General features: G+C 45.2%; 1 protein-coding gene across 1 annotated transcript in view; it reads left to right on the forward strand.

The window, feature by feature from the left end:
- The first annotated feature begins 414 nt into the window (after nt 1-414).
- Nucleotides 415-15,833, forward strand: part of PDE6C (phosphodiesterase 6C) — a 58,428-nt gene continuing 43,009 nt past the window's right edge. Inside the window, exons 1-7 of the mRNA XM_068961500.1 lie at nt 415-879; nt 9,268-9,420; nt 9,525-9,614; nt 10,556-10,696; nt 11,380-11,454; nt 12,402-12,466; nt 12,571-12,637. Of these exons, the coding sequence (XP_068817601.1) occupies nt 415-879; nt 9,268-9,420; nt 9,525-9,614; nt 10,556-10,696; nt 11,380-11,454; nt 12,402-12,466; nt 12,571-12,637 (1,056 nt within the window). The remainder of the gene's footprint in view (nt 880-9,267; nt 9,421-9,524; nt 9,615-10,555; nt 10,697-11,379; nt 11,455-12,401; nt 12,467-12,570; nt 12,638-15,833) is intronic.

Genomic DNA, 15,833 nt, shown 5'->3' on the forward strand with positions numbered 1-15,833 from the left:
ATATCTCCCATTCTTCTTATTGCCTACAGCCACCAAGGTTCAGCTATTTTTCTGGAATAGTCAGTTTGGCTTGTCACTTGGCTGGCTGATCTAAGATGCTCTGCAGATTCTCTGAGGACTTATGAGCTAATAATGCTTAGGGATTTCGTGTCCTGAAGAACTCTTTAATCTCATGCTTCCTGAATCCCACTCTAAGCCAGGGCCTTCTGTCACATCACAAGAGTTACAGGCCAGTTTGAAAGCTCTGCTAAACAGCCTTTCTCCTCGGCCTCTGAGGGGAGGGTTCTGCGAGGTGCCCCTTAGGGCTTTCCTGGTATCTTTGGCCAGGATGTAGCTCCTTCTTGGCACTCTGCCTCTGGTGGTGTTCTGAGGGTCTCTTCCTTTCTAGATCAGAGCAGCACAGCACGCCACGCCATGGGTGAGATCAGCCAAGAGACGGTGGAGAAATACCTGGAGGACAACCCTCAGTTCGCCAAGGACTATTTCAACAGGAAGCTGCAGGTGGAGGCGCCGAGCGGCGGGGCACAGGCACCGGCCAGCGCCTCCTTCCCCGGCCGGACGCTGGCGGAGGAGGCGGCCCTGTACCTGGAGCTACTGGAGGTCTTGCTGGAGGAGGCGGGCAGCGTGGAGCTGGCGGTGCACAGGGCCCTGCGGAGGCTGGCGCAGCTGCTGCAGGCCGACCGCTGCAGCATGTTCTTGTGTCGCGCCCGCAACGGCACGCCGGAGGTGGCCTCCAAGCTGCTCGACGTCACCCCCACCTCCAGGTTTGAGGACAACCTGGTGGTCCCCGACAGAGAAGCTGTGTTTCCGTTGGACATCGGGATAGTGGGGTGGGTTGCTCACACGAAGAAAACCTTTAATGTGCCAGATGTGAAAAAGGTGAGTGGTCTGATGGTGACAGTGGAGTGGAGACGAGGTCTTGGTGGCCTCAGGGAGGAACATGGGAAAGAGCGGGGTGAGGGGATGCGGGTGGCTCCAGGGGCCATCTTTGTGGCTGTGGTTTGGCTGTAACCTGGGGAGTGGTGGAGAAGAGGAACCCCCAGGCCAAGAGTGGCTAGATATAGCAAATAAAATGACTAGATGCCCAGTTCAATCTGAATTTCAGATAAACAGTGGATAACGTTTTAGCGTTATGTCCCCTGTAATGCGGGGCAACCTTACCTGGGTGTGGGGCGGTCCACACCTGCTCCCGCACATCTCTTCTGTCCTCTGGACACTGTCCTGACCAACAGGGTAAAGCAGGCCACACACTGGGGAGATCAGCCACCAGGCCAGATGCCAAGGCCCCTGAACTGCTCCGCACGCCTCTCACCCACAGTCCTTTGAAGACTCTTTGGGGGTAAACTGGCTCAGGAATGATTCTCTCACCTATAGATCAAGTGTGCAAAAAAAAAAGACATGAAATTTGAAATGTTTCCATCTGAATCATAAAAAATACATGCATTTAGGTGATGATTAAGTGCAGTTGGCCACCTAATTCAGATCTACCAAGAATTTCCAATCCTGTAAATGGGACATTTGAACCCTCCCGAAGACCAGTTGAACACTACATAAATTATTGTGTTTTAACAAGAACATTCTCCTTCCAACTAAAATGCTTGTTCATCTAAGAAAAATTAGAAAATACAAATGAAGAGGGAGGAAATGCGAACCACCCAGAATCTCTGCACTCAGTAGTGCCGAGGGCCCCAGCCTGGAGTTTCTCCTGCCAGCCCTTTTCCTACACATGCGTCCTGTCATTTTGCTTTGCTGTTAACAAAGGGGAGAGCTAGCAGATGACGAAACAGAACTGACTGGGAGCAGCCCCTGAAACGCTTACTGTGTAGAGGTTTACTTACGGAGAGGGCAGCTGGAGGCTGGAGGATAATCCCCTACATGCCTCCTGAAGCTGATTACAGGAGGGGGGCTGTGCGGATCCACAGTAGGCGCAGAGGTTGTCAAACATTAGCAACACTCAGCAAACAGCCCCAGGGGCAAGGGTTGCTGTTGGCTCCCGAGGGTCCTCGGTCTTTACCACCCCTCCCTGCAGCGCATTCCATCCGGTTTCAGTAGGATTCTGGGTCCGCTGCAGCTGCTTCTAGTGTGTAAAGGGCCTTAAGGCGAAGTTCTTGGACCCCAGGGAGGAGGCTCTGCCTGTACGTCCTGAAGTTTTCTCATGGGAATATGCTTCTTGCAAGTCTCTGACTGAGGCCATCTCCAAAATGACGAGGACAGCAAACTTGAGAAAGGGACATGCAAGACTTTTTTTCAGAAAATAAGTTTTTTTTTTTTAAAGGAGAGATGGATAAAATGACTTCTGGTGTGTGTGTGTGTGTGTGTGTGTGTGTGTGTGTGTGTGCTCAGTCTTGTCCAACTCTTTGCGACCCCTTGGACTGTAGCTTGCCAGGCTCCTCTGTCCATGGACTTTTCCAGGCAGGAATACTGGAGGGGGCTGCCATGTCCTCCTCCAGGGGCTACACTGGCAGGCAGATTCGTTGCCACTGCTCCACCTGGCAAGCCCGAACTTCTGCTGTGCTCTTTTATTAACGAGGCCAGTCCTGTTGAGGACAGAATGACTGAAGGGAGCTGCTTAAGAGATCAGGTGGCCTGGGTCTGCTGCCGTCCATGATGGACACCCCATAGGCACAGTGGTGGTAAAGTGGGGGCACGGTCACTCGGTTCTCCCTTTTACTGAGTATGTGTGAAGACAGCTGCCCTCCCGCCCTCCTGAGCTCCCTTCTGAAAAGGGACAAAGACCTCATTTGCCCTTCATTTCTACTGCTTCTAAGCATTTTTTTCCCCCCTCCGAGAATGGTGCTTTTCAACTCTGGAAGCACATTAAAATCAAACTGGGAGCTCTTTTAAAAATACAGATGTGTGAGACTCTCACTAGACCAAGTACGTCAGGCTCTCAGAGACTGGGATGCAGCCAGGAGTATGGTTTAAAAGCTACCCGGGTGATTCTAATAGGCACCCCATGTTGAGAACCACTGGTCTTTTGGGCGAAGAGATGCAAGAGGAGGAACTGAATTTCAAACCAACTGTAAACGATTAGATGGAAGGGCTCCTGGACTTGTTAGTTTAAGTCTTCCCTTGGGCAGACAGGAAGTTGAGTCATGGGGGCCGCAGCTCTCCCAGGGTCCAGGGTCTGATCGGTGAGGAGAGGGACGGGGGAAGATGCAGGCAGCCTCCAGGCTGTGTTCACACCCTCACCCCACCCTGCAGCCCTGCAGGCTCACCACACTGAAGTTGCTGTGGTAAAATCTGCAGAGAAAGGAGTTAGAAATGTCACTGTTTAAGTGACATTTCTACCATCTCTTCACCTTTCCATTGCACTTGATGCTTGATGAAGATTCCTCTCATTCTTGATTTCAGTTGATTCTGGCAAAGACCTTGTGCAGAAGGCCAGGAATGTATTTTTATTTCCATCCCGTGTATGTGAGAATCTCCTCCAGGTCAGGTAGGCACAATGTGGCGGATCTAGGCTCATAATCCGGGTCTTGCAAGGCCGCCCTTTTTCTTTGCCACAGCACTGACCACACACAGCTCCTGCCTGGTGGGCAGTGTGGGCACAGGGAGGGAAGGACTACCTGCATGCACACAGATGGAGAGGCAGAACTGGATACTCCCAGCCTTGGCAGCAGAGAAGCCACATGGTGTCAGGTGAGAGCTTTGGCATCAGTTGACCTGGGTACAGATCCAGGCCTGAGAGTGGATGAGGGACCCTGTTTCTCCACGAGAGAAATAGAGAGAACCGAATCATAAAGTGCTTGACTCCCAGGAGGTGCTCAATAAATGACAGCTATGATCATATCATATTAATGTCCAGAGAGTTTGGGGGCTGGGTGTAGATAGCCAAAACCGGGTCAGTGATCACCACTTGTTTTTAAAACAGGTTAAAGGCAGGGAAAGTTAATAACAGGAAACTGTGACATATCCTCATCAAGTTAATCATTTCCTATTCTATTGGGAAAGCTGGTGATTAACTCTATGGGTGGTTCTCCTGGCAGTGGTTTAAAAGAAAGCCATGTGAGAATCCTAAGTTTTCAATAATTAACAGGGTGCTTATAGCTTGCACTTACAGCTTTCCATCCTTGTCTCCTTCTGGCTCTGGATCTCCAGATGTTTGATCAGAATTTAACAGTACTAAGATTGGATGAGGATCCAGGCAGCCCTCTGCTCTAAGCGTTCTGCTCTAACATATCCCAAAAGATACAGAATTTACTCACAGAAACTTTACCAAGGATTGTTTGAACCAATGAAAACACAAAACCAGAAAACCTCGCCTCACCTACCCTGAAATTTGATGGATGGTTTTATCCAAGATTTTCAGATATGATGATAAGCAAGTATTAAGTTTTAAAACTTGTAAGTCATTTTCTCAAAACATTCAGTTGAATGTAAGAACATCTTCTTGTGTTTAGAATCTAAAATAAAATAGTATCAAGTTTTGCGGCTACAGAGTAAAATGTGTTAGCCAAGAAATGCTGCCCAACTCCATCCCATGCTGCATGCTTTGGGCATTTTGGTTATTCCTTCAATGCCCAGCCTCACTGTGTAAATGAAAGTGATCACCTTCTATAATGGATAATAGGTTAGGAGGAAAATGGACAGCAAGCCAGACTGGGCTATAGCAGTGGATTAAGAGAAAGAACCTTTCAAAGTCTGGAGGTGTTCTGGACTGAGTGAAGATGATGCAAGAGGCAGAGAAAGTCACAGATACAGCAGTTAGGAAAAAAAACCTGGCTCTTGTGGGCACAGGGCAGAGAGCTAGCCCTCAGGAGCAAGCATGCTTCTAGGCATAGGAGGCCTGCATCAGCTAAGAGCATCTCATTTTTTCAGTGATTGGAATTGGTTAGAAAAGGTAGAAGTAGAAGCCAAATGATGGGGCTTCCCTGGTAGCTCAGACAGTAAAGAATCTGCCTACAACGCAGGAGACCTGAGTTTGATCCCTGAGTTCTGAAGAACCCCTGGAGAATGGAATGGCAACCCATTCTAGTATTCTTGCCTGGAGAATTCCATGGACAGAGGAACCTGGCGGGCTGCTAGTCTGTGGAGTCACAAAAAGTCAGACACAACTGAGCAACTAACACATCACATCATCATTGGAAGCCAAATGGTAATGCAAAACCTGAAGGACTTCTCATCCAGCGAAAATAAAAGAAATGAAAGTGAAAGTTGCTTAGTCATGTCTCACTGTTTGTGACCTCATGGACTATACAGTCCATGGAATTCTCTAGGCCAGAAGACTGGAGCCTTTCCCGTCTCCAGGGGATCTTCCCAACCCAGCGATTGAACCCAGATCTCCTGCACTGCAGGCAGATTCTTTACCAGCTGAGCCACAAGGGAAGCCTTGTAATCCAGAGAGGCCCCCAAAGTCCCAGGTGTGGCTTCCTAGTATTTATTGAGCACCTACTATGTGTCAGACTCTTTCCTAAGTGCTCTGCCTACACTGTATTATTCTCTTTTTACATCAGGTACAATAGACATTAGATATTATCCAGTGTTCCCATTTTCAGGTTAAAAAATGAGGATGCAGAGGGTAAGTAGCATGCCCGGGGCTTACAGCTAGTGAATCAGCAGCTGGTTTCAGCCAAGGACATCTGACTCGGGAACCTTCTTCACCATTATGCGATGCTGCCTCCTACATAATTAGCTGGTTTCTGGGGTTCCATTTTGGGAGGGTATAGAAGAAGTCTGGGGTCAAGGGCTGCACCTGACTTCCTTAGCATCTGACATTTCTAAGGATCATCTACAGAATCAATTCATCCACTGAAAGTATAGATTCCCGGGGAAGCCAGTTTCCACTTCAGGAGGTTAGCATTCAGTAGGTCTGCCATGAGGTCTGCAAACCTGCATCGTCTGCAGGTCATTCGGAGCTTCAGCCCAGGCCTCCTGCTCTGAGCAGGGCTGCGATTCTGTTGCCCAAGCAGTCACTCTGCCCTGAGGGCGATCCTGGCCCCAAAGTCACACACCAGTGGACTTTTCCATTTTTACTTTGGGAAACTGAACAGAGTCCAGCTACTTATAGAAGTCCAGCTGCTTGGAGAAGGCAATGGCACCCCACTCCAGTACTCTTGCCTGGAGAATCCATGCACGGAGGAGCCTGGTGGGCTGCAGTCCATGGGGTCGCTAAGAGTTGGACATGACTGAGTGACTTCACTTTCACTTTTTACTTTCATGCATTGGAGAAGGAAATGGCAACCCACTCCAGCGTTCTTACCTGGAGAATCTCAGGGACTGGGGAGCCTGGTGGGCTACCGTCTATGGGGTTGCACAGAGTTGGACATGACTGAAGCGACTTAGCAGTAGCAGTAGCAGCAGCTGCTTATAGAAGCAACATGCACATGGGGAAATGAACATAATACAACTTATGAAAGGAAGACCACATTGGTTTTTGGCCATTGGACAAAGCATTTTCTGACTATGCTTGGACAAAGCATTCTCTTTTTCTTTAATAAAATTTTCTCTCCTAATTTTATGCAATTCATCACTTAACACTGTCTTATGGACTTCCCTCCAGACTGGTGCATATGGACGTGAACTAGTTTTCCAGATTCTGGCATGATATTCCACAGTTTGGGGGCTCCAGTTCTGCTCAACCTATATCTACTGATTTAGTCTGTTTAGAGTTTTCCCCATTGCAAACAATACTGCACTAATCACCCTTGCTTTTACTTTTATTGATGGAGTCCCCAAATGGAAATGTCTTTTGCAGTGTCAACAGGTACATGAAGTTTTGATTTACATCAGTTACTTTTACAAAATGTTGAAATTCTTACCACCTTCTTGACAGCACCAGATGGAAATTTCAGTTGAAGTTTCAAATGATGAAGACTCAAAGAAGAGTTAGTCATGACCCAGAGCAAGCAGAGTCACAGTTACTCCCGACCACAGTTACTCTCACTTACAGCTAATAAGATAACTGCTATCCTTGACCTTCTTCCCAAGCCCTTCCATTTGTGTGCCTCTCCAGACTCATCACTCTGCCCTCTACATGGTTAGTGAATTAGAGTCATGCCTCGCATCTTCTACTTGAAGCTTGTATCTAGGATGATCCATTTCATTTTCCCCTAGGAAAGAAATAGAAAATACAAATGAGAGATATTGACTTGATAGAAAATAACTTCCCTAGTGGTTCAGTGGTTAAGACTCTGTGCTTCCACTGCAGGGGACACAGGTTCGATCCCTGGTATGGGAACTAAGATCCATCCACATGCCGTGCAGTGCAACCTAAATAAATAAAATAAAGATACTTTTTTTAAAAAAAGAAAATGACTTTGAAAAACTGTTAAATATCTGGTGCTGTCAAGAGGGTGGTAAGAATTTCAACATTTTGTAAAAGTAACTGATGTAAATCAAAACTTCATGTACCTGTTGACACTGCAAAAGACATTTCCATTTGGGGACTCCATCAATAAAAGTAAAAGCAAGGGTGATTAGTGCAGTATTGTTTGCAATGGGGAAAACTCTAAACAGACTAAATCAGTAGATATAGGTTGAGCAGAACTGGAGCCCCCAAACTGTGGAATATCATGCCAGAATCTGGAAAACTAGTTCACGTCCATACGCACCAGTCTGGAGGGAATTCCATAAGATAGTGTTAAGTGATGAATTGCATAAAATTAGGAGAGAAAATTTTATTAAAGAAAAAGAGAATGCTTTGTCCAAGCATAGAGAAAGGCATAGAAGGAGACACACCAAGCATTGTAATACAGATTTCTTCAAGTAGGTGAGATTAGGAGGGGTTTGAGGGCAGTTAATAATTTTTTCCTTATGTTACGAGGGTTGGGAGGTTTCAAGGGCAAATTTTACTTTTGCGATTAATAAGAAGAGCCCTGTGGAATCCCAGCTGTGCTCTCCTTCGAGCACGCACTTCCTCCCTGTTATAATCCTTCATCCTTCCCTCCCTTCCCCTTCAGTTCAGTCGCTCAGTCGTGTCCGACTTTTTGCGACTCCATGAATCACAGCACACCAGGCCTCCCTGTCCATCACCAACTCCCGGAGTTCACTCAGACTTGCATCCATCGAGTCCGTGATGCCATCCAACCATCTCATCCTCTGTCATCCCCTTCTCCTCCTGCCCCTAATTCCTCCCAGCATCAAAGTCTTTTCCAGTGAGTCAACTCTTCGCATGAGGTGGCCAAAGTACTGGAGTTTCAGCTTTAGCATCATTCCTTCCAAAGAACACCCAGGACTGATCTCCTTTAGAATGGTCTGGTTGGGTCTCCTTGCAGTTCAAGGGACTCTCAAGAGTCTTCTCCAACACCACAGTTCAAAAGCATCAATTCTTTGGCACTCAGCTTTCTTCACAGTCCAACTCTCACATCCATACATGACTACTGGAAAAACCACAGCCTTGACTAGATGGACCTTTGTTGGCAAAGTAATGTCTCTGCTTTTGAATATGCTATCTAGGTTGGTCATAACTTTTCTTCCAAGGAGTAAGCGTCTTTTAATTTCATGGCTACAGTCACCATCTGCAGTGATTTTGGAGCCCCCCAAAATAAAGTCTGACACTGTTTCCCCATCTATTTGCCATGAAGTGTTGGGACCGGATGACATGATCTTCGTTTTCTGAATGTTGAGCTTTAGGCCAACTTTTTCACTCTCCTCTTTCACTTTCATCAAGAGGCTTTTGAGTTCCTCTTCACTTTCTGCCATAAGGGTGGTGTCATCTGCATATCTGAGGTTATTGATATTTCTCCCGGCAATCTTGATTCCAGCTGTGTTTCTTCCAGTCCAGCGTTTCTCATGATGTACTCTGCATAGAAGTTAAATAAGCAGGGTGACAATATACAGCCTTGATGTACTCCTTTTCCTATGTGGAACCAGTCTGTTGTTCCATGTCCAGTTCTAACTGTTGCTTCCTGACCTGCATATAGGTTTCTCAAGAGGCAGGTCAGATGGTCTGGTATTCCCATCTCTTTCAGAATTTTCCACAGTTTATTGTGATCCACACAGTCAAAGACTTTGGCATAGTCAATAAAGCAGAAATAGATGTTTTTCTGAATTCCACTTGGTCACAACATCACCTCTTTCCTCCTAGCCCTACCCTAGCCTAAACCGGATAGGCCACAGCTCAGGTGGGAATGCCCATTTGGAAATGGGCCATTTCATTCTATACTTTATTCATCCCGTCTGCTTGCGGATGGTGGGGGGGTGGGGATGTTGGCTGGGACCGCTGTCCTGCGACCTAGAGAGAATGGTATGTTGCCCTTCCTAGATCTACACTTCATGGTTTTGTGCTGCTTTCTCAAATGTCAAATGTATGAATATATCTTTCAGAACAGCCATTTTTCTGACTTCATGGACAAACAAACCGGGTATGTCACTAGGAACTTGCTGGCAACCCCCATCGTGATGGGCAAGGAGGTTCTTGCTGTGTTTATGGCAGTTAACAAAGTAGATGCTCCTGAATTTTCCAAACAGGATGAAGAGGTAATGCTAACCCTGGGCATCCCTTCAGACACTCAGGAAATTTATTTGTTGTGTAACTGGAAGAAAGATGTCACACCTAATTTGTTTTTCTCTGCCATCTGTAGGTCTTTTCCAAATACCTCAGCTTTGTTTCTATCATCCTAAAGGTTCATCATACCAACTACCTGTACAATATTGAATCCCGAAGAAGTCAGGTAAAGAGAAGGTGACAGTGACTACTTCATGCTGACCTGTTTGACAAAGAGCCCCCCTAAGAGGCAACAAGCGCAGATCCTTCCTAACCACACCCCATGGGTCAGATCCCCAAACTTCCATTCCCGGTGTCCTCTTGTGGTCCCCTCCCCTGTCACCTTCCTGCCCCTCTGTCTGTAGGTCCAACTGGCTTGCTTTCTTCCGGCTATGTCCTGGGCGGCTGTGGTTTCTTCCGCTTTGAGGTGGCAATGATAATTACAGTACTTACCCCACATGGTTGCTATGACTATTGAATGGTCATTAGATGAATTGGTTCACATAAAGCTCTTAGCAGAGCTGTGTATTCCTGGTACATAGTAAAGGTGCTACATTGAGAAGCAAATTGCTCCTCTATTGCTTCCTTGAGCCAGAGGGATAAAGAACAACATTGGTAGCCAGGATACCTGAGTTGAACTACTGTGTGGACCTCGGTTTCTTCATCAATACAATGGTGGGAGGGTGGTTGGGACAGAGAACTTCCAAGGCCCTGTCCCATGCTAGCTGTCCAGGGCAGGTAACCTTAGACTAGCTCAGGACACATGGAAGGAGGCAGGTGGCTTTCTTCCCACAAGGGCCAGCAGTAGCCAGTGGGCCCCCAATACTGGACCCTCTGCCCAGGCACTGTCTCTGCATTTGTGTTAGATTACTTGCCCTTTGGAGCCAAAACATTTTGGACATGGAGGTCAGTCATGGCTTTCATAAACGCATGGCTTTGCAAAAGGTCTGCTCATCATCCCACCCTGAGACCCTCAGTAGTTTGTTGGACAAGTTCATGTGCAAAAATGGAATTGCATTGTTTGCTGACGTGTGTTCCTTTTATTTGATGCATCTCCTGTTTTCTTCTAATGCTCCTCTTCATACTGTATTTTGTTCTGATTGTTTTCTTTGTAATACCTACTTTCAGATTCTTATGTGGTCAGCCAACAAAGTATTTGAAGAGCTCACAGATGTTGAGCGACAGTTTCACAAAGCGCTCTACACTGTTAGAACATACCTGAACTGCGAACGCTACTCCATTGGGCTGCTGGACATGACCAAGGAGAAGGTCACTGTTCCATACATTTTATCTCCCCTACTGCCAGCTATAAAATGCACATCACATGAAATGCAATCCATTAAAAAACGGATATACTATGTGAACTACTGGTCATGATAGATCTTAAGAATCAGTCCCAAGAGAGTATGGTACTTTCATCTTTTATATAAAGTCAACTTAAAAATCATCAATTACATTTTACATGGAAAAGAAGAAGGGAAAGTGTACTTTTTGGAGTAAAAAAGTATCTAGACTTGGCTTTTCCACTTCCTAGCTCTATGTGTCTTCAACAAGTCTTTTTTTCTTTTTAAAAAATTAATTAGTAGACCATATTCTCTTAGAGTAATTTTAGGTTTACAGAAAAAAATGAACAGGAAGTTCAGAGAGTTTCCATACATGTTCTTTTCCTTCCTCTTGTCCTCCCTCCTTCTAACTATGTGCAGGGTAGGTGCTCCGAATTATTCATTTAATCCACTCAATGACTCTGCAATATGCATTTTGTTATTGTCTCCATTTTACAGATTTTAAAGATTGACTTGTTTACAGTCACAAGTTCATAAACAGCATTACTGAAAAAGAGCTTTAAAATTCCAGAATTATAAATTAACATAAAATGTGCAAACCAATGGCACTCAGATATGGGAGGTAACAGGACAGTTTGCTTAATAGTGTTTAAATATATTTGCCTCCAGGAATTCTATGATGAGTGGCCAGTCAAGCTTGGAGAAGTCGAGCCTTACAAAGGTCCAAAGACCCCAGATGGCAGAGTGAGTGCGGACATCTTTGTTGATAATATCTGTGCCTGGTTTTAGCGGCTGTGTGTAAAGGAAAGGGCGCTGGCCCAAGAAGGACTGGGCTCTAGTCCTGGGACTTCCTGGAGGACCTTGGAGAAGCAGAAAGCACTGGACAAGGAGTTTGAGGTTCAAGTTTCAGCTCCGCCCCAACCAGCTGGGTTGCCCTTGCCTTCACTCGTTTAACTTCTTTTCTGTGAAGCTGGGGTTTGGTGGATCAGTGCTTCTCCACAAGGAGGGAGCTTCAGAGCCTCCTGCATAGTTTTTAAAACACACCGTGCCCAGGCTCTTCTTCTGACATGCTGGACTGGGATCTACAGGCAAAGGCTGGCTTAGATTTACTTTCCCCCTTGATTGCAAGTTTCATAGGAAGCTTGTTCCACCACCGTATCCCGAGCATACAGGAAAGGGAAGGCAGAGGATGGAATCTGTAGGTTCTTCATCTGCCCAAAGAAGCAGAGAGACTAGTTCTCAAGTCCCTTCCAGCTTTGACAACGTGTTCACCGAATCCTGCTTCTTAGGCTCCCATTCAGGGTGCTGGAAGGGGTAAGTGCACTGTACAGCCGGGAGGGGAAAACATTGACTGAGGCTGAGAAATTCCATGATTTGTTCTATGGAAGTATTAGTCAGATATGTCTGGACAATAGAAATTAAAAGAAAACCGAAGATTCTCCTAGAAGTTGTCAGGGTATATTCAACTTTCTAAAATTAGTTCAGCAGTTTTGTTCATAGGATAAGTGGCCAGTGATATTTCTGGTTTTCTCATAAGCTTGTAATTAGGACACGAGTAGTTTGGTAATTTATGTTACGTGAAGAAATGTGGTTGGGAAATAAAATATTTAAATTTTAAAATAAAAGTTCATTAAGGAAAAATGTTTTCTCTGGGAGGTAAGATTTTTCTCATATTCTCTCTTTCCTCTTAGGAAGTCATCTTTTATAAAATCATTGATTACATTTTACATGGAAAAGAAGAGATCAAAGTCATTCCGTGAGTGTTGCCATGGAGCAGCTGCAGGAGTTGCCCTTTTATGTTTGTATTCAGTGCATTTCTTTGCATAGCGATGATTTTTTTTTCTTCTCATCTTCCTCAAGGACACCTCCCACGGACCACTGGACTCTCGTTAGTGGGTTGCCAACATACGTTGCTGAAAATGGATTTGTAAGTTATTGAACAAATTTGCTGCAGTCCATGGGGTTGCTAAGAGTCAGACACGACTGAGCGACTTCATTTTCACTTTTTACTTTCATGCATTGGAGAAGGAAATGGCAACCCACTCCAGTGTTATTGCCTGGAGAATCCCAGGGATGGAGAAACCTGATGAGCTGCCGTCTATGGGGTCGCACAGAGTCGGACACGACTGAAGTGACTTAGCAGCAGCAGCAGTAGCAGCAGAACAAATTTGAATCTTAAATAATATTGGATGAAACTCTCATTAGCTAAGAGATAGGAACAGTTGTGAAGGCAAGAACGCACCAGGTAAGGGTAAGATGGCCACTTTGGCACAGGACACAGGAAAGAAGAATCTTGGCAGTCAGAATGAATGTGAGCTAGAAACTCCTTGACTCCGCAAGAAAATATTTAGTCAACACAAGAAAGACAGATCCATCTCCCAGCCTCTTATTCTGCAGCCACACAAATTTCAGACATCCTGGTAGTTCATGACTATGATTCATGCTGGGTTTAGTTTGACCTTAAATATAGTTCCCCTTGGTCACGACTTTTGAAACTCGGAAAATTACTGACAAAAAGAAAAAATACATAAGGAAAGGACTTTGCCTTTGATTGCAATGCAAAATCCATTGAGTTGATAGTGGAGGTGAAGATTTTTGCCCTGGTCTCTCATGTGAGGTTGGGGTGTGGTGGGAGGGAAGAGTAGGCCAGGTCTGGCTGAGAGAGATCAGGGGTGGGAAGACAACAATGGGTCCCATAGACCTCAAGGTCAGAGGACCAGTAGCTTTCCCACTTGGCCTTGACCATAATCTCCTTCCTTTTCATGTCTGACTTCTCTCCCTAGTGGGGCTCCTCCACCATCTGTGTCATTTTTTTGGCATCAAGATACCTCCCTGCAAGAATGTTCCCTGTTTTTTACGTTTCTTTATGTTGGCATTTTTCCTTTCCCCTTTCAAACTCAAGTTTCCAAAAACATATTTTTATAGCATGTATTTGCATAGTTGTTTTTTTCTTTAGTGTGGTCATTCTGTTCATGCATCTTCATTATTTAGTAAATGAGCATGTGAATTACAGTGACTCAGGGGTCACATGGGAAGTGAAACAAAATTTAGGTGGTTTAATGGTTTTTCTTTTACTGTCACAAATTTGCCTCCGCTTAGTGTGAATATTTCTGGATTCAGAATGGTGACAGAGTAAGGAAAATTCTGTTGTGACTGCAAGGTAATCTTTCTATGTAGTGATGCTTTACCCTAGGGTTTCAGGGAGGATGCCTAACTCTGGGCTTAGTTGGTTAGGCAACAAAGTGGCCTCACCAAGTGACATGATCTCTTAGTGTAGAGACATGTTGAAGGGGAAGAAAAGAAAAAGGAGAGACAATCTTATGTCTTTTAAGAGTAAACAGCAATATATACTAACAAATATTAAAAAATAATTGAATTTTTTTTTTTTGCTGAACGACACAGCTTGCCTAGATCTTAGTTCCTACCAGAAATTGAACCTGATCCCTGACAGTGAAAGTGTGGAGTCCTAACCACTGGACCACCAGGGAATTCCCTTTTTTTATATATAACTGAAATATTTTTAAATGTCATTCCTGACCTGGTGGTATTGACCAAAGTATTCCAATTCATTTCTAACTGAACCCACATATGCCACAATTTTTCAGCCTCATTGAAACAGCCAAGTAGCTTGGCCCTTGGCTTCTGTCCTTTGGTTTCCTGGCAGCCCATCTATCAAACTCCATTTGGGTTTTTTTTTTTATCAAGTTTGATATTCCCAAAGTTGCCACAGGTGGTATAAAGGAATTTATGCACCACTTAAATTTTTTTTATTGGGGTATAGTTGATTTACAATGTACTTGTTAGTCTCTGCCAGACAGCAAAGTGAATCAGATATACCTGTACATACATCCATTCTTTTTTGGATTCTTTTCCCATTATAGGTCATTACAGAGGATTAGAGCAGAGTTCCCTGTGCTATACAGAGGGTCCCTGTTACCTGTATTATATGTGTATGCTCAGTTGCTCTCTCATGTCTGACTCTTTGCCATCCCATAGACTGTAGCCGGCCAGGCTCCTCTGTCCATGGAATTTTCCAGGCAATAATACTAGGGTGGGTTGCCTTCCCTCCTTCAGGGGATCTTCCCAACCCAGGGATGGAACCCACATCTCTTGCAAATCCTACATTAACAGGCAGATTCTTTACCACAGTGCCACCTGGGAAGCCCTATTTTATACATCAGTTCAGTTCAGTTCAGTCGCTCAGTTGTGTCCAACTCTTTGCGACCCCGTGAATCACAGCATGCTAAGCATCCCTGTCCATCACCAACTCCTGGAGTTCACTCAGACTCGCGTCCATCGAGTCCGTGATGCCATCCAGCCATCTCATCCTCTGTCATCCCCTTCTCCTCCTGCCCCCAATCCCTCCCAGCATCAGAGTCTTTTCCAATGAGTCAACTCTTCACATGAGGTGGCCAAAGTACTGGAGTTTCAGCTTCAGCATCATTCCCTCCAAAGAAATCCCAGGGTTGATCTCCTTCAGAATGGACTGGTTGGATCTCCTTGCAGTCCAAGGAACTCTCAAGAGTCTTCTCCAACACCACAGCTCAAAAGCATCAATTCTTTGGCGCTCAGCCTTGTTCACAGTCCAACTCTCACATCCATACATGACCACAGGAAAAACCATAGCCTTGACTAGATGGACCTTAGTTGGCAAAGTAATGTCTCTGCTTTTGAATATGCTATCTAGGTTGGTCATAACTTTTCTTCCAAGGAGTAAGCGTCTTTTAATTTCATGGCTGCAGTCACCATCTGGAGTGATTTTGGAGCCCCCCAAAATAAAGACTGACACTGTTTCCACTGTTTCCCCATCTATTTCCCATGGAGTGATGGGATCAGATGCCATGATCTTAGTTTTCTGAATGTTGAGCTTTAAGCCAACTTTTTCACTCTCCTCTTTCACTTTCATCAAGAGGCTTTTGAGTTCCTCTTCACTTTCTGCCATAAGGGTGGTGTCATCTGCATATCTGAGGTTATTGATATTTCTCCCGGCAATCTTGATTCCACCTTGTGTTTCTTCCAGCCCAGCGTTTCTCATGATGTACTCTGCAGAGAAGTTAAATAAGCAGGGTGACAATATACAGCCTTGACATACTCCTTTTCCTATTTGGAACCAGTCTGTTGTT

The sequence above is a fragment of the Capricornis sumatraensis genome, chromosome 23 (genome assembly GCF_032405125.1).
Source record: "Capricornis sumatraensis isolate serow.1 chromosome 23, serow.2, whole genome shotgun sequence".
NCBI classification, from domain to species: Eukaryota; Metazoa; Chordata; class Mammalia; order Artiodactyla; family Bovidae; genus Capricornis; species Capricornis sumatraensis.